Source organism: Labrus bergylta, chromosome 1 (assembly GCF_963930695.1).
Source record: "Labrus bergylta chromosome 1, fLabBer1.1, whole genome shotgun sequence".
Lineage (NCBI taxonomy): Eukaryota > Metazoa > Chordata > Actinopteri > Labriformes > Labridae > Labrus > Labrus bergylta.
The window spans coordinates 31,861,256-31,883,039 of NC_089195.1; the positions used below are offsets into that span (position 1 = coordinate 31,861,256).

Sequence of the window (21,784 nt, forward strand, 5' to 3'; positions counted from 1 at the left end):
AAATAAACCAACTTGATGATCTGCAAAACACTGAAACTCCAAATGTGATTGAAAATCGCACCAAGACAAGATGTCAATTGTTGAAAAGTGAAGAATTTCAAGGTTTGGGGAAGTGAAAACCCAAGTTGATATGATGCCTAATATAGCACATGGGGGGAAAATGGGACCATGGCAACAAAAGACAATAAAAGGAAAAGTTGTGAAAGTCTTAAAAAGAAACAAAAACCTGCTGGAACATCTCACATGTGTCGGGGAAAACGTCCAAAAACTATTATCAGTGAGCTGTGGCTAAGTTTACAAATATGCTAGCTGGAAGGATTGGGAAACCGTTTACAAGCCAGATCCACAAACACTGCCACCTCCTCTGGATCTGGGCTCGTTTAAAATGGCTTTCTGCAAAGTGGAAGAACTGTCCTAAAGGTGTGACGAGTCTAAAGCTGAAGATCTGTTTGCCTCGTCCTCTCCACTGAAGAGGAGAGGGACAGCTCATTATCAGTGCTAAGGCTCCGTTAATGTTGAACCATGTCTCGAGGTTTTGAAGCAACACATGCTGACATGTAGACCGCTTCGTTTTGAGGAGAGGCTTTGTTTATTCCAGAGAGACAATAACAAACCACATCCTGGAAGTATTTAAAGAGCACGGCTCTGCAGTAAGGGTCCAGCTGATGGACCGGCCTTCTTTCAGTCCCGGCTTGTCACCCAATGAAAATGTTTATGGTATTATGAAACGTATAATATGGGAAGGAGAGAAAGAGTAATGGGACTGAGTGAATGACCCCGTCCCAACCTTTTAGAAATGTGTTGCTGGCAGCAAATTTAAAATGAGCAAATAAAAGAGGTGAAGGTGGGGAAAAAAATCCATTAATGTAAAATCAAAAAAATCTAAGATCAATTTTTTGGGGGTCGGCGAATCAGTCACTCCCTGCTAAGTGCTGAGGCTAGCTCTTTAACTCAGTAGAATACCAAATAGAGCAACAAGAAGTTCAGCCAGCATCACAGATGACTGGAGGAAATCCTGAAGTATGGACTAATTCAAAAATAGATTCTGAATCGAATCATGACCCCAAGAATCGAAATCGAATCGTGAGACACCCAAAGATTCCCCGATCTATCTCCGGTATGATTTGTTGTCTTTGTGCTGTTTCAAATATTGGGTTTCAGTGTTTTTCAAATCGTCTGTTTGTATTTATATTTCTTACACATTGTCCCAACTTGATAAGTTGTTGTTCAGGTTGTTTTTATCTCCCAGCTAAGTGTTCATTATGTTTAGGTTTCCTCTTTCACCCTTTGACCCTGATGAAGGACACAAGCTGAAACACATCGGTCTAATTTGTTGATAAAGTTGATCTTTATACGATAAGTATTGATGGAGCTTTTTCACCTTTTTTTGCACTAAAGGATGAACGTGAATTACTTTATCAACATTTCTCAGAACTTCTACTGAATTTAGTTTGTTCCCGAAGATGTGTGTGTGTGTGTGTGTGTGTGTGTACTTAGTCATCACTTTATCAGACACACAGTGTGACGCCTGGAGTATTTGACTGATATCAAACAATCTGTTAAAGCCTTTAGATTTATATTCCAGATAAAAGATGAAATAAAAATGAAACATTAAGTGTTCTCTCTACAGTCTCATTGATCTTAGAAACATTAAGCGTTCAGCAGATTGCAGCGTTCTTTACTGCCTACATTTAAACCCAGGAGCACTTCTTCTGTTTTCTGCCAGCTCAGCTGTTCTGACACATCAGGGCTGTTTCACATTTCACAGGCAGTGCACATGGAAACATGTTGAGTGTGTCACTAAGCCTCAGACTGAATGTGTTTTAAAAAAACATCTGTGTGATCTCGGTCATGTTAAACTGAAAGTGCTTCACACGGCTGCTTCAAGGAAGTTCTGTATTTGAGTTTTTGATAAGATGAACTGTGAATTATGAAAATCAGGGCTGATAGCGATATCATTGTTTGAAATAACAGTTAGAGATGCACTGATCCACTTTTTTTTTTCAGTTCAGATCCGATTCAGATACATGTACCGATACCGATGTACTGATACTAATATTTAAAAAAATCATAATTCATTGTTTTATTGATGTTTTGTGCGTTGTGCTGGCTTCACATACAAACAGTTAGCAGCACTGTCAGGTTCTTTTCAAATTCAATATTTTAAACTGAAGTGTGAATTTGACTTTTTAACACACAGAAGGAGCTGTTCCATCTCGTCTGACCGTCGTCATGGAGACGATTTGTGGACACTTTTATACAGCTCAGCCTGAACGTCCTGAAAGCGTGACTGTGCGAGCTGAGAATGTTTAAAGTGCCCGACCATCTTTCTTGATCTGCGATGTGGATCTGGGCCGTCAAGTCCGATATCCGACAATAAATTACGTCAAAATCGGAACCCGATACCGATATTAGATCGGATCGGTCCCATCTCTAATAACGATTATACAAAACTCGTTCTTTATTACCACCTCTTTGTCATCCTTTGTTTCTGTCTTTCTGAACTGACATTTTGACCGGAGCATTGTGTTACCGCATGTAGCACAGGTATGAGGACATTGACCTATTAGGAGGACCGAGGTCTTGTGGTGCTAGCGACGCTAACGTTAGCCACACTTGGCAAACCAAATTGGACATTGTTCTCGACTATAACTGCACAAGATATACTTCCTCTCAACTTTCAGAAACTGCTCTCCATTTTAACATTTTTCTCTATTCTTAACCGCCGGTAGTCTGAATTAAAAATTTTCCGTTTAACCCTCTTGGGAAATTGCTTCATCATTTTCCTATTAGTGAACGTCTGTTAGTGAAATCTCTCTCCCTGCTGGAACAGTTTCTCCTTCACAGGCCGAACGTCTTTTTAAAAAAAGAAACTCATTCCAGTGTGATGAACGCACAGGATGACAGGTGACAGGAATGTTGAATCATGATGGCAGTCATTGTGGTGATTTTGGTTCCTGACCAGAAAAGTTCCCCCGTGCTTACATCACATCCTGTGGCGGCGGCGGCGGTCGTGGCGGTGGTGGGAGTAATAAGAAGTTTAACAGCTGTGGTGAGGGGTGTGATGGAGTGCCAACCTTTTCACCATGATTCATAAAAAGTTGCAGTAAGAATTTGATCAGGGTATTGTGTAATTGAACAGTGTAACGTTTGACAAACCGCGCTGTGGAGGAATTTGCCTCTTGGCCTTTTTTTTTTTTTTTTTTTTGCAATGATTTGCAAACGGAGTGGAGAAAGATGTCTATGTGGGTGTTTACTCCAAACGACGGTGGGGTTGGGGGTGCAGTGCTTATCCACCAGCTCGTGGTCAGCCTGCTGTATCATCCCCGAACAAAACCAAGAAGAAGAGTTTATCTGTGTTGGTAAGAAGAAAGAAAAAGAGAGAGAGAAAGAGAGGAGAAGAGCGAGCGAGGCAGCGGATGATTTAAAGAGTTGGACAGGGAGCATTCATTGCAGTGGTGTCTGTGGTTCCTTTGGCAGAGATGGGACATTCCTTTTCTGATGAGTCACTCTCTCTGATTCTCTTTGCTCACATCTCTTGTCCTTAAGCTGGTACCCCCCCCCTCCCCCCCTTCCTCTCCCCTCCCCTCTCGTTTTCAGACTGTCTCTTCCTCTTATCGCCTTCTCCTCTTTGACGTCGCCGTTCGCAGCTCATACGTCCAAACTTCTCGTTCCATCGTATCATCAAACTCTTAGCAGTACAATCTCCTGTGGCGTTATCATGGAACAGCTTGTCTCTGACGTTTCTAATGAAATGTGAGATAACAAGGAGGCCATGTTGAACTTCACTGACACACACACGCACACACACACACACACACACACACACACACACACACACACACACACACACACACACACACACACACACACACACACACACACACACACACACACACGCTTAAACACACACGCTTAAACACACAGCCGGAGTAAGAGCTGTGTCATTTGTGTCTAGACTTTCCTGTCCTCTCGGATGTCCTGTCACATCTCCGCTATATATAGGATGCACACAGTCTCTCTCTCTCTCTCTCCCTCTCTCTCTCCCTCTCTCTCTCTCTTTCTCTCTCTCTCGCTCCCTCTCTCTCTCTCTCTCGCTCCCTCTCTCTCTCTCTCTCTCTCTCTCCTCTCCTTGGATCCGGCAGTCCTTTTTCTTCCTGTATTTGCACATCAGTCTGTCTGTGTTTTCACTGAGACGAGGAGTCTGGTTAGTGAACATGCTGTTGAGCTGATGAAGAGTTAGAGGCACAGTCACTATGAATCATGTGAAGCTATCTTTGCTAATAAGGGAAACGTTTGCAGACACAGAAATATGGAAATCAGTTTTCTTCCCATCATGGTGCAGGTCACATGTCTGAAACTGTGGGGGGGGGATTTGAAGTCTCCTTCAGTACAAGAACAGATATGTGCACTCCTGGAAATATCATTTCAGGAGGACTGCTCCGGAGATTCTGACCTTCATATCCAACATCAACAACAGTAACAGTATATAAATGTCACTCCCCCTCCTATTGGCTCGATACAAGGGGGTCTGGCAGGAATAAAAATTCAGCTGTTTGCGTTCACACATACAGCTCCTCCTGGAAATATCAGGAGTTTTTCAGGAGTTTTCTGAAAGTGTGAAAGGGCTACAACTGCCAATTTTATCTTCATGACTTTAAGTTTCACTTTTGTCTTCTTAAGCCGACATTAAGTGCGTAAGACGATATTGATTCAATCTTTAAAGGTTAGGAATAATGTACATCAACCTAATGAAAAATCCTGAACCGCTTCCAGTGTTGCGCCCTCAGGAGGCGAGACATGATGCAAAGAAGACGCAGCAGAAAACCATGTGAGCGTTCATCAACGCTGCATCACAGCCCTAACAAACGAGTGGAAAAGAACATACTGGTGAGCTGAAGAGATCATGAAGGAGCTTCATTATGAGCTGATTGCACCAGTCGCTCTCTGTTCACCTGATAGAGTGAGATGGAGTGAATTTTCCTGAATATTTCCTGCAGCTATCACACATCTTCTCACCCCGACGTCATGCAGACATTTAAGTAGAGAGCTGGAAGGAAAAATCTGGATAAAATCAGGAGGAGAAAAACATTTTGTGTATGTGTGAAAACACCATGCGTTGGCTGTTGTTTGGTTCTGTAACTGAACACAGGACAATAAATTTTTTTTTTTTTTTATTGATTTGAAAAACAAAAGATGGAGGAACCACGAGCACATGACAAATAAAAAATACAGACGTGGCTCTCCTTGTTGTTGTCTGACTGAGAGTCCTGGCGCTGCTTGTTGCCTTCAACATCTCGTCCAGGAAAGAGCTGCGGTCTCATTACGGGCTGAACGGAGGGAGCGGGCTTTAAGGGCTGAAACGGGACTTCCCTCCTCCTCGCTGTGTTTTGCTTGGTGTCAGTGTGTTCTCGATGTACCCCACCCCCTCCTCCCACCCCCACCCACAGGAAAGAGAGGCTTGATGAAGCTAGGAGGAAGTGAGAGAGAGAGGGAGGGGTGGTCGGTGAGGGAATAGGGGGGGAGGGTATGCAGCTATAGTCGCTCCAAAGTTTTCCCAAATCCAGGAACTCATGTCTCGGCTCCTTGTGCTAAAAAAAAATGTCTTTTTTGACGTCACAGTTTCCTTTTTTTTTTTTTTGTTCACAGTCTGTGAATGTGTGCGGGGTCAGATTTCTGAATCTGTTACACAACCTTTGATCCCCTGCAGGGTTTCTTTTGGCTCTGTTAGCTGGAGTTTATTCAACAGGAGAAATCACCTTCACTGTTCCCCCCGTGTCACAGTTCTGTTTCAGTGGAATAAGTCACTTTGTATTTGTTTTCCTGAAAGTGTGAGCTGTATTTTTGTTCAGGCCGCTCGCGCTCACCCTCCACCTTTTTATGTTAAAACCACTCATTGTTGCAGAACCTTACTTTGCTCAGGGTCAGTGAATGCATCGTGTACAAACATGCTCTCACATATAACTAACCTACATTCCCAAGGTGTGTCTGTGTGTGTGTGTGTGTGTGTGTGTGTGTGTGTGTGTTTGTGTGTGTGTTACTGCTCCTTTTGTTGACCAATTAAAGGTTGTTTGCCCCCCAGTCGCCCTGACCCACCCACCTTCAAAAAAAAAAGACATGCTTGAGATTCTTTGGCACTCCCTGAAAATTCCTCACTGTTTTCCTTTCTTTTGTGGTCATCTCGGCCTCTCACTCCGCCGCCCATGGAAACCACACCAGCGAAAAAATGATACCTTTCACCATATGTAACAGTATGGATACACACACACACACACACACACACACACACACACACACACACACACACACACACACACACACACACAGATTGTAAGTGTCAGAGAGTGTACTATAAAAATATACAAGTGGAATTATAGAGGAGCTATTTCTGTGTGTCCTTCACACTCGCTGTACACCGCCGCTGCAGGAGGGACGATGCATGTCGGTGGCGGGAGCGCGCTCAAAGCACCGGGCGCTTTCTGGCCTCGGTGTGAGCGTGCACGAGCGCCAGTGCGAGCGTTGTTTGTTTGTCGGTACACAAGATTGTTTGTTTAGGCTGCGGTCCCACTCATGGTGTTACTTTGTCTCCATTATTTCCCGTTATTGACAATACAAGGATGCAAAGACTAACACACGCGCGCACATACACATACACACACGCTCACACACACACACACACACACACACACACGCTCACACACACACACACACACACACACACACACACACACACACACACACACACACACACACACTGTGCCTCCTTGCTGTTCTTCCCTTCCTCTGTAGTTCCTGCATCACATCCTGTAGATGGCTGCTGCTTTCCTTCCTGCATCTTCCTTGTTTCTCACACACACACACACACACACACACACACACACACACACACACACACACACACACACACACACACACTGGGGAAGTCACCAGCCGTCTGTTAGCTTGGTGCAGGATTGATTGATGTGTGTTTTTTTTGTGCTCGTGTTGCGCCTCTGAATATAACTCTTTTGTGTCCTGTGTGAATTACAACCAGCTAAAAAAAACTATTTAGATTTGGCCAAGCAGACGGCAAAGAACTGTGGCGAGGAAGGCAGCCTGTGGCATCGCCTCTCGCGTCACCTCACGTCGCCTTTTGTCTCGGCCAAAAAGTTGCACTTTGAACACACCGCAAAGACTTCCAGAAACACAGAACTCAATAAATGACTCCTGTGAAATCTGGATTCTAAATCACACTGCTATATAAGACACAGTCTGGGGGGTCTTCCAGAGGGGGAAAAATGTTTTTAAATGACTTAAAACTATCCACATAATGCAGTTGTTGTGCAGCTCTCTCGTACGCAGTCTGTTTTCGACCCGTGGCGTTAGCTGCAGGTACGGTAACAGTTACTCGTCAGTAACAGCTGCTCGCTTGTTGTCTTTATTTGAGGAGACTTTTCAAAACAAACCAGCACTCCGGAAGATGTTTTTTACTGACAGTGTTGTCTTTAAATGTGTGATTATGAACTAAAAAGGAAGAAAGCCTGTTCAAAAAGCGGCACCACCAACCTGGTCCCAGCATGCTTTGCACAGGGAAGCAGCTGCTTGCAATACACAATGAATGGGGTTGTATCAGCTGAATAAAGTCTCATGCAATGGGTGATGGTGGTGGCTGCATTTACGCTCATGAGAGCCCATGTCTCAGCATTTTATAGTGGTATATATACTGGTAGCACTGGTGTGAAAGTGTGTCTGAAATAATGTTTTCACACTTCAAACTCCTGAAAAAACGTGTGAATGCAAACAGCCAAATTGTTCACTCAGACTTTATCTGGAGCTTCTCCTGCCAGCTCCTTCGGGTTTTTCCTGCAGAAAAGTCCAACTGAGCTGATGTGAGAAAGCAGCAGGATATTATCAGGAGAATTTACCTTGAGCAAGAGGGGAGGGGATGCGAGCTCCGTGCATGTCATTTAAATATGAGAATATTAGGGCTGGGCGATATGGACCAAAACTCATATCTTGATATTGATTAGCTGAATGGCGATACTCGATACTCGGTATTTTATGAAGAGTGAAAACACATGGAAAAATAAACAACCTGTTTGTAAATTTAAAAAGTAATATTATAAAATAAAAATGTTCCTTAAATACAATAAAAGAGAGAGAGAGGAGGAGCAGGGTGAAGAGGGACAGACAGTCAGTCATCATCAGTGAGATGAGGAAAAGGTGACCTGGCACCTCTGTAACGTTATTTTAATGCAACATAAACTATATCCATATTAACGATATTGTCTTACCCTATATCTTGTTTGAAAATATATCGATATATCTTAATATATTTCCCAGCCCTAGACAATATGTAAAACTACTTATAGCATTGATATTAAGGCAAATCTTCCCATTATAGCGTCTTATAGCAGACTCAGATTCTTCTTTTCAGCCTGTCTTACCTCAGGAGACCCCCCCCCCCCCCCCCTCCTGTCCCACCATGAACAACCCAATCAGAGGACAGTCCTCCTGAAGTTTTCTAGAACGTTTCATCCCTCAGTGTTTGGAAGTAGAAAATGCTGCATAGCCTCTTTTTCTTATGAGGGACCATCTAATGTCCTGCAGCCTGAGGACCAGAGTGAAAGAACCAGGCACTTCAAATAACAAGATCTCTGCAATGCATGCTGGTCCTGTAGACATTTAGAGCTACCAACCTCTTGTGTTCAGTATAGAGACTCGGGAGTGAATGAAGCTCGGCTTGATTTGCTCCTCCTTGGGAGTCCACCATGAGAATTTAGAAAGGAGGTGGTTTGGATTTAATAACGGGCTGTACATAGACCCAAATGATGAAGTTTGACATGGCGGTTATGCAGCTACTTGGATACATGTCTTTGATTAGCATTGTTGCTAACTCCCCCAGCCTTGTACTTGAAGCTGTGTGTGCAGCTGGGCCCTGCCTCCTCTGCAGCCAATGAAAATAAAGCCAAGCGAGATCTGGGAAGATTGCCCCGTATTGTACAGCTGGCTTACACGTTCACGTCCTGATCCAGAAAGTTAGAAAAACACCCCAGTTGCACTTTTTTCTTTTTCCTGCTCACGCCTCGCTATGTTGACAGAGAATCCATCCATTTTGTTCCTCACGGTCTGGGCCTCTTACTGTTCGGCTTTCTTGTCAGTCTCTTTATTTTTTAGTAACAGATGGGCTTTCTCACGAGCTGGGGGGGGGAAGAGGGAAGAGGAGGGGGAAAGCGGCTGTAAATCAGGGTTGTAAGAGAGGAAGACGGGTGGGTTTTTTATGAGAGTTTACAAACCGTCCTCACTTTTAATGAGAAAAGACGGCAATTCTCTTTCCACACAAAAGGAAAGAGGAAGCGAGCGGGCGGAGAGGTGGAGGTAGAAGATGAATATGTTTGAGGAAAGGGAAGCGGGGGGGGGGGGGGGAATGGGGGAAAAAAAATAGGAGAAAGGAAAAGAGGTAAAAGTCAAGTGGGGATTAGCCGAGGACGTGGAACGGCGAGGGAAAAACCTTGAGAGGGGAAGGGCAGGAAGGGAGGGATGAGTGGCCTATCAAACTGCTGGCAGGCGTCCACTTGGCATATGATTCTTTTAAAAGCAGTCGGTCCTGAGTCTGGTAAATTCTGTACAAAAAAAAAAAGAAACTGAGAGGTGGAGCGTCTGCAGCTGCTCCCGTCATTCTCACTGGAGCCGACCCCCCCCCCCCGCCCCCCCCCCCCCCAACATACCGCTAAACACTTGGAAACATGCGACGGCACACATTCGGTGGGTCAGGAGTCAAAAGATCACTGCCAGGCTGTGACACATCCCGGATCTTATTACCCCCCCCCCCCCCCGTGTGTGTGAGAGAGTCCGCCACTGTGTCTGTGTCTCTTGTGTTTTTTGCATGTTAACGAGTGACTCCCTGTGGAAGCTTCACCCTCATATTTACTATTTATGTGTGTGTTTGTGAACCAGTGTTTGTGTCTGTGTGTCGTCAGATCAAGCCCCGCCCACAGAGGGGCCCTGTAATCAGGCCTCGTCGAGACCCCCCCTTTTTTCCCGCAGCAGAGGGCTGCAAGGAGCCTTCATGGCTGCTGAGAGATCACTGTCACTCCTCCCGATGTTGAAGTCATCTCCAGATGTGGTATGGATTGAAAGTTACAGAAAGTAGCTGTAGCTCCTCCCACATGTGAAAAAAACAACAACTTTACATTATGAATTGCACATGTGTGTGTGTGTGTGTGTGTGTGTGTGTGTGTATAGGAAAAAAGAAATGATGTGGCAGCTGCAGTGCAGTGTGTAGTTTTAGAGTTTGGACAGCGACACTGTTGTTGTTGTTGTTGTTGTTGTTGTGTTGGCTCCACTCCAGCCACGCCGGAGCTTACAATGAAACCATCACTGTGGTTGAAGTGGTTACTTTAAAAGATTATTTAAACACATCAAAGTGTGTTTGTACGCCTTTAGGAAGAAGTGCTGCATGTGTTTGTTATGGCAGAGGGGGAGCCGAGTGAGGTAAGATGAATTCAATGTGGGTTGAGGTCGAGGATTAAAAGCTTGAGGATGGGAGGGGGGGGGGGGGGGGGATCTGGATGTCTGCGTGGAATCAAACAGGAGCAAGTTCTCTGGAGCTCTGTGGCTGGATCCTCGTCTCAATGCTCTGTTTGCTGTTACTCCAACTTTAGCATCAGGTCTCAGGAGTCAGGACGTGATGTCACAAAGATGACAGCAGCTTTACAGTTTTTTTTAAAGATTTATTTTGGGCTTTTCATGCCTTTAATGCAGAGAGAGGACAGTGGATAGAGTCAGAAACCAGGGAGAGAGAGCGGGTTGAATGACATGCGGAAAGGGGCCACGGGTGGAAGTGAACCCAGGCCTACCGCTCGAGATGAGAGTCTCAATACACGGGACGCGCGCCCTAACCGCTGCCCCACCAGCGCGCCCAGCTTTACAGTTTTTTACATGATGCACGGTGATCATTGGTCGTTCACTGGTCATGTGATATCAACATCATCCACCACCTTCTTCTGTGAGTTGTCCTGACTTTGACCTGCTGCGTTCTCACATCAGCTCACCCCTTCGTCTTGTGGGAAATTATAGGAGGCCGCCATGATAGAACAATTTCTGGTTAAAGTCGGGTTAAAACATTTAGCCGTTTGCTCACTCATAGACTGAGCGGTGTCATCTGTCCGTTACTGCAGGGGGCTTTTGAAGCCCACCGATGGCGGTCACTTTTCAGTCAACCTAACGACAGGCTGAGAGCTGGAGCTGAGGCGGGGTTTAAGCTTCTCGACCACCTGTCAATCAGGTCAGCTACACGCCTTATTGTGAATAACTCTTATCGTGAAATCAAAACTGATGAGTCGTCAAATAATTCATCCCCCGTTCAGTGTGTGCTGATCGAGACATGAGCTAATCAGACCCGTTAAGTAGTTTTGAACCAGGCTGTAAACATGTTAAATCTGCTGGAAAAACAGGCTTCCTGTGCTTCTGCAGCCAGCCTCTAGTGGACACTCGAGGAACTGCAGGATTTTTGCACTTCTGCATCGGCTTCATTTTTCAACACCGGAGGTTTCCTGCTTGAGGTCATATATACTTTCTGAATATTCCAGAAAGTGTTGGAGGAGTTTAGTGAATAACTTCTGTGACAGTGTGGGAACGTGTTACTCTTCTTTTTTAGTTCTGACCTCGATAAAGTGAGTCACCTCTCAGTGGATAGGCGTAAACCCTCCCTGACACATCCAGCCTGTAATGCCAGGTGAGCAGGGACCTTTCATGGGAAATGATTATTCCAGTTTTTTAAGTGTAAACACACCGAACAAACACAGTCTTGCACACACAGACGCACACATGTTTTTAGGTATGTCGACTTGTTGCAGCAGGATTCAAGAAACCTGGCATGCCTTGTAATTGCAATTCCCAGAATGCAACATTTTTTGATTCACTCACTCACTGTCCTCCTTTTCTTATTGTCCTGTACTGTACGTGTGTGTATATCTAACTTCTGCAGCTCTCTAGGTTTTGATTTCTTTATTTTAGTCCCTCAGTTTCACAACATGAAAGATAAAAACAAATCTACAACAGTGTTTCAAACTCTTAACTCCCGATATGAGATCTCTCCTTTTGCTACTTCTGTAACCATTAGAGAAAAGACGTTACAAGAAAACACAGCTGGTTTGAGATGAAAATGATACAGCTGCCTGTCAGATGTGTTTTTTTAACACAGTAAATGTAACACCTAGTGTTGCCAGACGAACCAGATGTTGTTTGTCTGTGAAGTCAGGAAACACTGAATGCCCGGTCAGAGATTGTGGCAGATCCACTCGTTCCTTCAGTCTGTTGGATAGATTCAGAATCACCCGTCAAGTGTGCAATTTTCCAAACGATGACGAGTTACATAATCCGCTTATGTAAGCCTGCACAGTCGTTATTATTTATTTCATCTTGAGTTTACATTTCTGCAGGTTTTGGAAGAGAAGCTCATGTTAGTGTGTAATATTTATCGTTATGTTGACTTTTAGTGACTCAAGCCCTTTGCGTCTGTGTTTTCAACGAGTAGAGAGCGTTCGCAGCAGCAGAAGCCACCCGGAGAAAAGGCGCCTTTTTCCAAATGCTCTGTCCTTTATGTGCAGCTGCTCCGAGCGCTCCAGTTGAAAATCTTTTGACTTTTTCAGAAAGGCTCTGTTGACGTCACCGTCGCTCTTTCTCCAAATGTTTGATATTCCCTGTGTAATCATTATTTGTGTAGCGCCGCCGCCAATTCATAACCTGTTATCTGGAGACGCTTTACAAAAAGAGCATATGGGATGATATGCAGGAAGGATTTCTCCTTTGTGTTCCTGTTGTCCACACTTCCTTGGAGGTGGGGGGACGACACAGTCCGATGGTGGTGGCTGGGGCGTCAGGGACGTCGGCTGGTAGTAGTGCCAGTGAAGGTTGGGGGGGGGGGGGGGGAGTTCTGTCTCCTCCAGAGTCTGGCTTCTGCTGCTGGGACAAGTAGACCTCCTGGGTTTCTAACACAGACCGGTGCTCATATCCTCTTTGCTCCTCGCCTGCTGGGGTAAAAACTCAAATAAAAAAACATGCAGTAAAAAAGCAACAGAGCAGTGTCGGTCATACAGCGGCCATCGTCATCAGATCGTTGTCATGGAGACAGGATGGACGTGCAGCGCTTTTTCTTCTCATCACACAAACGCTTCATGCAGACGCTCCAGAGCACACAGCCAACACGGGGCTTTAATCTGCAGTGTCTTCGTTTTGTTATGACGTTATGCGTCAGGATGGAAAATGCAGCGTTCCACATATTTAATGCAAAAAAAATAAATAAACAAGCCTTATTTACTGACGGTGACACAGAACAAATCTCCCTCACACAGTGACGGCTCACACAAAGCTCTAAAGTCATCTCGACAGATGAGGAGTTTAAAATGGTTTTCCTCTGCAGAATCTTTCTACTGACTCTTCTTGTTGTTTTTTAATCTCGTATTACTTTTCTTAAAAGAAGAATAATGAGAGAATAATGAGGAAAAATGTTGCTGTGGTCTAGTCTGACTTCTGCAAATGTGCAGTGAGTACGTTCATAATGCAGATAAATGAGGGGAATAAACTGAAGGAGAAAGTGGAAGATACAGAAATCTCTTAAGTGGCCTGCAGATCAGAACCAGCACACTGTTCTGCTCACCTGTGACAGGGATGTGTTCACATGGACTTGAGGAACCCGGTGATGATCCTGGTTTTGATCAGATTCAGGATATTTACATGCACACAGAGAATCCTGCTTCTTCATGATCAGTTTCTGATTTCTGCACACACACCACGGCAATTTAGAAAAAAAAGGAAAAAACCGAGACCACTGTGGATTATTGCGAGCTCAGCACTATTAGATGCCAACGTGGCGTTGCAGATATGGTGCCTTTCTCCCATCTAAACTTCCAATCATATTTATATTTTTTATTAGCGAAAGACAAAACTCAGTTTCTTTGTCACTCTAGAAGAGATGCTCCCGTTGCCGCCACCATGTCTGTTTTGCTGATGCGTCACTTGGCTGAGGTAGTAGTCGGGGAGCTGTCAGAAACCGGGGTAATGCCGCTGTATCCTGTTTTCTTTCAGAGTTCTCCAGGTTGCAAAATCATTGGTTTCTCAAAATCAGGATAAGGGCTTTTCCCGGTTTCTGAATTTGGGGTATGATGTTTACACAACACAAAAACAGGAGATTTAAAAGAAAACATCCTGATCGAAAACCGGGATTCTCAAGTCCATGCAAACGAACTCAGTGCAACGAACTCAACTGAGTGTTATCACTGCTAACACTCAGGATCATTAAATGATGCTGTGAAGTCTTTGTAGCTGTGCAGCGTGTCTGCGTCAGGTTAGCCGTGTGATTGGATAACATTTCATTAATCTCCAATTCACAACTTGATTCTCCTCGAATGATTCCAGGTGTTCAGTCGTTCATTCTGACTCTGCCTATTATCGTTTCCTCCACAGCTAGTAGAGGACGTGTGTGTGTGTGTGTGGTGTGTGTGTGTGTGTGTGTGTGTGTGTGTGTGTGTGTGTGTGTGTGTGTGTGTGTGTGTGTGTGTGTGTGTGTGTGTGTGTGTGTGTGTGTGTGTGTGTGTGTGTGTGTGTGTGTGTGTGTGTGTGTGTGTGTGTCTGTGTGTAGTTTACGTCTCCCGTGGCGTTAAGTTTATGATGGTTCCAGTCAGTGAAGGGTTGGCAAGACTGCAGCAAAGGAAGAAATACGAGCACTATCCAAAATGAGCCTTCACACACACACACACACACACACACACACACACACACACACACACACACACACACACCTTGTGTATTAATGTTTGATTGTGTTTGTGAATAATTGATGCGTCTTTATTATTTGTCCCTCTGGTGTCCTGCAGTCCCCTCTCTCTCTCTCTCTCTCTATCTCTCTCTCTCTCTCTCTCTCTCTATCTCTCTCTCTCTCTCTCTCTCTCTCTCTCTATCTCTCTCTCTCTCTCTCTCTCTCTATCTCTCTCTCTCAGTACAGCCCTCTCTCTCTCCCTCTCTCTCTCCCTCTCTCTCTCTCTCTCTCTTTCTCTCAGTACAGCCCTCTCTCTCTCTCTCTCTCTTTCTCTCTCTCTCTCTCTCTCTCGCCCTCTCTCTCTGTCTCTCTCTCTGTCTCTCTCTCTCTCTCTCTCTCTCTCTCTCTCTCTCTCTCTCTCTCTCAGTACAGCCCTCTCTCTCTCTCTCTCTCTCTCTCTCTCAGTACAGCCCTCTCTCTCTCTCTCTCTCTCTCTCTCTCTCTCTCTCTCTCTCTCTCTCTCTCTGTGTCTCTCTCTCTCTCTCTCTCTCTCAGTACAGCCCTCTCTCTCTCTCTCTCTCTCTCTCAGTACAGCCCTCTCTCTCTCTCTCTCTCTCTCAGTACAGCCCTCTCTCTCTCTCTCTCTCTCTCTCTCTCTCTCTCTCTCTCGCCCTCTCTCTCTCTCTCTCTCTCGCCCTCTCTCTCTCTCTCTCTCTCTCTCTCTCTCTCTCACCCTCTCTCATTACTCCTGTTTTATGTTTGTCTCTCCCTCAGGACGCTGCTGTTTCTTCGGTGAAGACCTCGTGATTGGATGAAGAGAGGATCCTTTGAGTACCAGTATGGACCCGCTCCATCCTGGAGTTACCCACAATCCTTAGTTCTCTGGTAAGTAGGAAGTGTACATTTAAGGTGGTATGATAAGAATAGATTAGATAAACTTTATTGTCCATCACAACAGTGACAGAAATTCTCCTTTGACTTAGACTTACTGCAGTGCTCATAAATGTCACTTCTCCCTCACTGGCCAATTAAAATCAAGAAGGGGCGGGACTTCTGATATCAAATTAGTCAACAACAATCTGACTCGTCTTTTTCGAAGGTTAAAGTTTCCAGGTCTGGAGCTTCTGTCCATTCCAGGAAAGGAGTCATTATTTTCATGTTTTCATGGTGCTGCTTCACTGAATAAAGGAAAGTATTAAAGCACAAGTAGAGGTTTCAGAACCCGGCAACGATGAGGGCGACGAGAAGCGCTCTGAAACGTAAAAAAAACACCTTCAGTAAACACAAGCTCTTACTTTGAAGCAGAGGAAACAGGGATTATCTCTGAATATCTAAAACTTACTGATTGTAGACTAAATGTTTAAATGATCATAAATCTTCCTAAACACATAATGTCATATCGTCTGTTTGCCTTGTTCTCTTTTCTCTTTATTGCCGAACAGTGACGGCCAACTAATAGAAGAATTACATTTTTGTCTGCTACCCAAGAAGCCCTTCTTGCCCTCTCTTTCATTTTCCATTATTTTCAGAGTACTTGGTCTGTTTTGGATTCTAATCACTCGTTTTAAATCCACTTTCTATTTCAATTTGAGAGAAAAAAAAAGATTTTTGTACTTTCAGTGTCTTATCAAAGATAAGTCGAGTACACACACACACACACTCACACACAGATCACCAAACAAGTCTGACTCTGACCTGTTTACGTCCCGGCCTTCATATGATTCAGATTGCCCCTCTCTTGTAGTGTTGTGTTGTCACCATAGCAACCAGCTTGTAGTCGGGTTCCACATGGGTGAATGTGGTCTCCGATGGCAACCCAAGAAGTGTGCAGGATTTTTTTTAGCATTCTTCCTCTCATCAGTCTTCTCTCCCTCTCTCGCTGCTGTTCAGATCTGCAGCTGAGTCCTCTGAACCTGAAGCGTGACCAGCGCCAGTACACCACTGACCTGCTGTCAGGTAAAACACACACACACACACACACACACACACACACACACACACATTGCTCATGGGCTGAAAACATTCCCACTCACACCTCTTCACGCTGAGCCGTTCCTCATCCCTGCCCCGCTCTTTTTAAAAGTCTGCAACACGATTAAATCTCATCGGAATGTGAGAGATAAGCTCGGGACGTTTCATCCAATGAAAAGAACGAGCCTGGGTTCTGTCAATCCATAGCTAGCTCTCCCACCATGTGTGTGGTTTCCTGGAACAGCTGAGCACTGAAGTCTTTTTATCAAACATTACTGAAACAGGAGGTGAAAGTCTTTTTCTTTGGCGACCTTATTACCAGCAGATTCTGTGTGCTAACAAGTATTTACATCAACTCAAAATCAACTCTAATTTTTTATAGTTGTGAAAAAATCAAGGGTGTCAAGCAGGTGTGACCTTCTCACTGTCTCAACAGCTCTTCTGATCTCTCTGTGTTGACACTAAACACTGATGCTAACAGCTCTGGGTTGCACTAGCTGCTAACATTTAACACGTTGCACCAGCTGAGATATTCAAATGTTAGGGCTAAATTTGAACTTAAATCTGACAGTATGAGTGCAACATGAGCAATCTATTGTTTCCTATTGCAGCGCCATTTATACCCTTACGCCCTGTTTCTATTCTCCTCTCTGTCGCTCGCATAGACGGACGAGGAAGGAGGAAGGAGGAAGGAGGCGGGCTCTACACTGACACTCGATTTTTTTCTCACTCAACAGAGTTTGTTATGTGTTTGTCAAAGTGGAGATAACAGTGCATTAATGATATCCACATCCGGGATTGAGATGTTGAGCTCTGACTTGTGTTTCTCGACGATCCTCTGAGTGTTGTGATTTGAGTCGACAGCTCCTCAACACAAAGCACCACTCATCCGTATGTCCACCTTCAATACTAAAGCACTGGGTGTCAAACTGTGTTCAAGGGGAAACTGGGGAATTGACAGAGCGCCGACAGAAACTGATTTATTTAAAGGATGCAGTGTGGACAGCGATTCTGCGATCGTGCATGTTAAGAATGTAATATCTAACGCTCGCTCCTGATAGGTTTAAAAATCACCCCGATGGTGCAAAAACAAAAACAGAAAAACACCCCCGGCTGCATCATTGTTTATCGACTATTATAGATGTGTAATTGGGTTTAAATATTAATATCAATGTGTGTTTTTTCAGGCCTGGACATGTTTCTGTCCTCAGGCTTTTTGGGACCTTTTTAATTATTATAAACCTGAACATCTGTTCTGATATTCTCCTCATGTGGGGAGACGATGAGGAGCATTTTCTCACCCGTGTGCAGCCTTTATAAAATCTGTCTCTGGTTCTATAAAACCATGATGGATATGAATCAGCTTTAAGATGTTTTACTCGATTTATACGTTTTAAGCTGTGTGTTCACTACTTTGTTCTCTGCTGCTGTGAGAAACCTCATTCGACTAGAGGAACCTTTGGGTTCCCCCAGAACATGCAGCTTTTTACTTCTGTTTAAAAGCAATCCTCCTCTACAGCTCAGCCTGTTTCTTTAACATGCAAACTGTCTCCAACTAAAATAAACTCACCTGTATCACAAATATCTCTTCAGAAATCATCAACCTGCCTACACCCAAACCTCTCACACCTCAACTACAAAGCTCTGACTCACCATAAGACCTCTCTCACCCACTCTATCCACTCTGTTCTTTTCTGCCATCAGGTTGGAGATACAGAACTCTGACCTGGAAGAGCTTCAGAAAGAGCTTTGTTCCCTCCGCTGCTGAAGCTCTTAAAGTCTTTATATGTGATTTTTCACACTTAAATGTAATATAAATCAAGTATCTCCTCTGAAAATAACTCTGTGAGTCATGACTGTCTACAATGGGTGTAACACCCGAGTCCCACTGTCTGTGATGTTTTCAGAGTTTTCAGAGTCCTATCTTCAGTTTGTTTACAACGCCAGGACGGCCGGCTGACTCCTCCCCTCGTGTATAAAAGTTGTTTAATTGAGGGACTAGAGAAAAGAAGAATAACATACTGTACTCACTGCTTAACTGTGTTTCTAGATCACGCTCATTTCAGGTAAATTTACATGCAGTGTGAAGATACCAGCATAATAAAGATCGCTAGCATTAGCATGCTAACACAACAATGCAGCGCGAGTTGTTTTGGTTTCATGCTGGTGCTCAAGGGCGACACCTGCTGGATCAATAAATCACATATAAAGCCTTTAATAAGCTTCCATGCTGATGTGTTTCTTCCTGTTGTATGACTAGTATTAGTATAGTATTATTGTGTTGTTGTGTTGTTATAATAAAATGTAAGATCAGCAGTTTTCATGAACCCCGTCAGGAATCAGAAATCAGTCAAAGTGTCTTTTCTTTATATTTCAGAACGTACATCTTAATGTATTTTTCCTCCCTTCCTCTTCCAGGCGATCTGTCTCCTGCCACGATGATGTCAGTAGACGTGACCAATCACAACGGCCCCGCCGCCACGCCCCCCACCTCCCTCAGCCTCCGCTCCTCCCACAACCAGCTGCTCAGCGGCGACGTCGTCAACAAAGAGGGCGCCGACACGCCTCCCAAGTGTCGCAAGAAGTACGCGCTCACCAGCATCCAGGCCGCCATGGGCCTCGGGGACGCGGCGCCCGCTTCCTCGTCCCCTTCCTCGTCGTCGTCCCCGTGCTCGACCCCCAACAACCCCAAACTCGCCAAGAACGGGGCCAACCAGCTTCGCAAAGCCGGTCACGACCACAACAAGAACACGACCGGCCCCGAGCCCGCCGACCCGGAGTGCAATCTAGAAACCGCGGCGGATGATCCCAACGTCAACACGGAGGAGGAGAACGACAGTCACACGCTCACCAACAACGATCGAGACGGCGAGGTCGTCAAGTTGGACGTGGTCGATCTGCGCCCGGACGCTGACAGTGACGCAGAACCCGAGCTCAAATCTGAGTCTGACATGAACACGAGCGTGGAGCTCACGCTGAATGGAAACACGACAGATTCAGGCTTAGACGCGGAGGAGAACGACGACATCAGCATCCTGTCGGAGAAGGAAATGATGTCGAGGATGAAGATAGAGGAAGACGGAGACGAGGCGGCGGTGGAGCCACACGAGGACGAGGACGAGAAGAAGCCTTTACTGATGATGATGATGAGAAGCGAGTCTCCCGTGAAGAAGCACAAAGTGTCTTCAGGTCTGGAGCTCATCTCCGACCTCCACTCCAACCTCAAGCTCCTCAAATCAGGCAAGGACTCTCCGGTGCCGCCGCCCCCCTCCCCGCCCAGGAAGACCAGCCCACCGGAGGAGGACGTGCCGCTCCTCTCTGTGGCCTCCTCCTCGTCCTCCTCCTCCTCCTCCTCCCCGGAGACCAAGAAGGACAGGAGGACCGGAGCCAAGACCGACTGCGCTCTGAACCGCATCCAGAATCTGAAACCCGAGCGACGAGGAGTTGAGCTGGACCACGCTGTCGCAGGAGAGCAACTCCCCCGAGGAGACAGGTACACATTCACACAAACACACAACGTAACGCACAAACAGACCGCTGCTGTCACTCGCTTGATGAGTGACAGCAGCGAGTGACAGCAGCGAGTTTTCATCAGCGAGTGTGTGACGGCTATTCTGGTGGATTCTGTGGTTTCAGCTTTCTCTCTGCTGATGACATGTTTCCATTTAGACTGACCGAGTGTGTGTGTGCTTGTGTGTGTGTGTGTGTGTGTGTGTGTGTGTGTGTGTGTGTGTGTGTGTGTGTGTGTGTGTGTGTGTGTGTGTGTGTGTGTGTGTGTGTGTGTGTGTGTGTGTGTGTGTGTGTGTGTGTGTGTGTGTGTGCTTGTGTGTGTGTGTGTGTGTGTGTGTGAATACGCAGAGAGTTCAGACATTGCTGAGAACAAAATAACAAACACTCCAACCTCCCTTACAAAATCTCCCAGAATCCCTCTGGGACAGGAAGTGCCCTTATGACCTCATGGGTGGTTTCAGCGAGCCAGATCAGCTGCGTCCTGTTTCACGCTGTGTTTATGTGCGAGCGTTAACAAGACTTGAGTTGTTAACAGATTGAGACTTAACAGTTAACACAAAACCTGTAGCTGCCGTTATCTCTCGTTCTCTACGTCTTTGGTTTTCACTCCAAAGCTGAGAGATGAGCTACGTAAGCTTCGTCTAATCATCACTTCTGCACCCTTCTTCTGGTAGTTTTCATTTTGTGTTTTCTCAGAATAACAACCAGAACCAGTTTGGACACACACACACATATAGACACACACACACACACATATAGACACATAGAGGAGGATGGTGACCCTCTTGGTATACAGCTAAGCCTTACCATATGTGTGTGCTATGCCAGAAAAGCTCTTTATCCCACTTTGTTCCATACAGTCGGTGTATTGGTTCAAGATGACATCATCATCATGAGAGCGTTAGTTGTTCAACTTGTTTCATGTTCAGTCAAGTCAATTTGTATGATTGAGCCTGGACAAAAATCCCTCTACTTATATTTGTATAGTTGGAAAAAAAAGATCTGCGACTCCTGGTTCTCTCTCATTCTCATCTCCTCCTTCAAAGGAAACATGACAGTCTTATACCTAAACAACCAAACAACCAGCTGCAGAAAAGTTGAAGAGACCACCACACATGTCCATTCAATCAGCATCTCTGTATGCACGGAAGGAAAACTTCAAGGAAATATCAGAGCTGTCTGACCCTGAAACTTTCCAAAGATGTGATTCACACATGAAGTTTCCCTGTGTGATTCTCAAGGACGAATCAAATGATGTAAAAAGACACTCTGGTCGTTATTAATAAGACATCAAATATGCTATAATGAAAACTGATTTGATATCAACGCTATAAGTTATTGTACCAAGCGAGCGTTTCAACTATGAGCGGAGAAGAAGCAGCTTCACCTTTGTGCTGGAAATTTCTGTTAACAATGCAAAAAGAAAGGATCATGAGTCAATCAGTGTCTTTGTTTAGTTTAATTCTTCTTGCAAGTAGAAGGAACAAAGTTTCAGAGTGTCAATACAGTCTGAAGGAAAGCTCCAAGTAATCACAATATGCTTGTGTTTATATACACATGCTTCAC

General features: G+C 45.0%; 1 protein-coding gene across 1 annotated transcript in view; it reads left to right on the top strand.

Annotated features, from left to right (window-relative positions):
- Positions 1-21,784, top strand: part of LOC110002871 (amyloid beta precursor protein binding family B member 2-like) — a 44,974-nt gene that overhangs the window by 5,630 nt on the left and 17,560 nt on the right. Inside the window, 4 exon segments of the mRNA XM_065959281.1 lie at positions 15,512-15,622; positions 16,628-16,693; positions 19,127-20,133; positions 20,135-20,201. Coding sequence (XP_065815353.1) covers positions 19,147-20,133; positions 20,135-20,201 — 1,054 coding nt within the window. The 5' untranslated portion in view covers positions 15,512-15,622; positions 16,628-16,693; positions 19,127-19,146.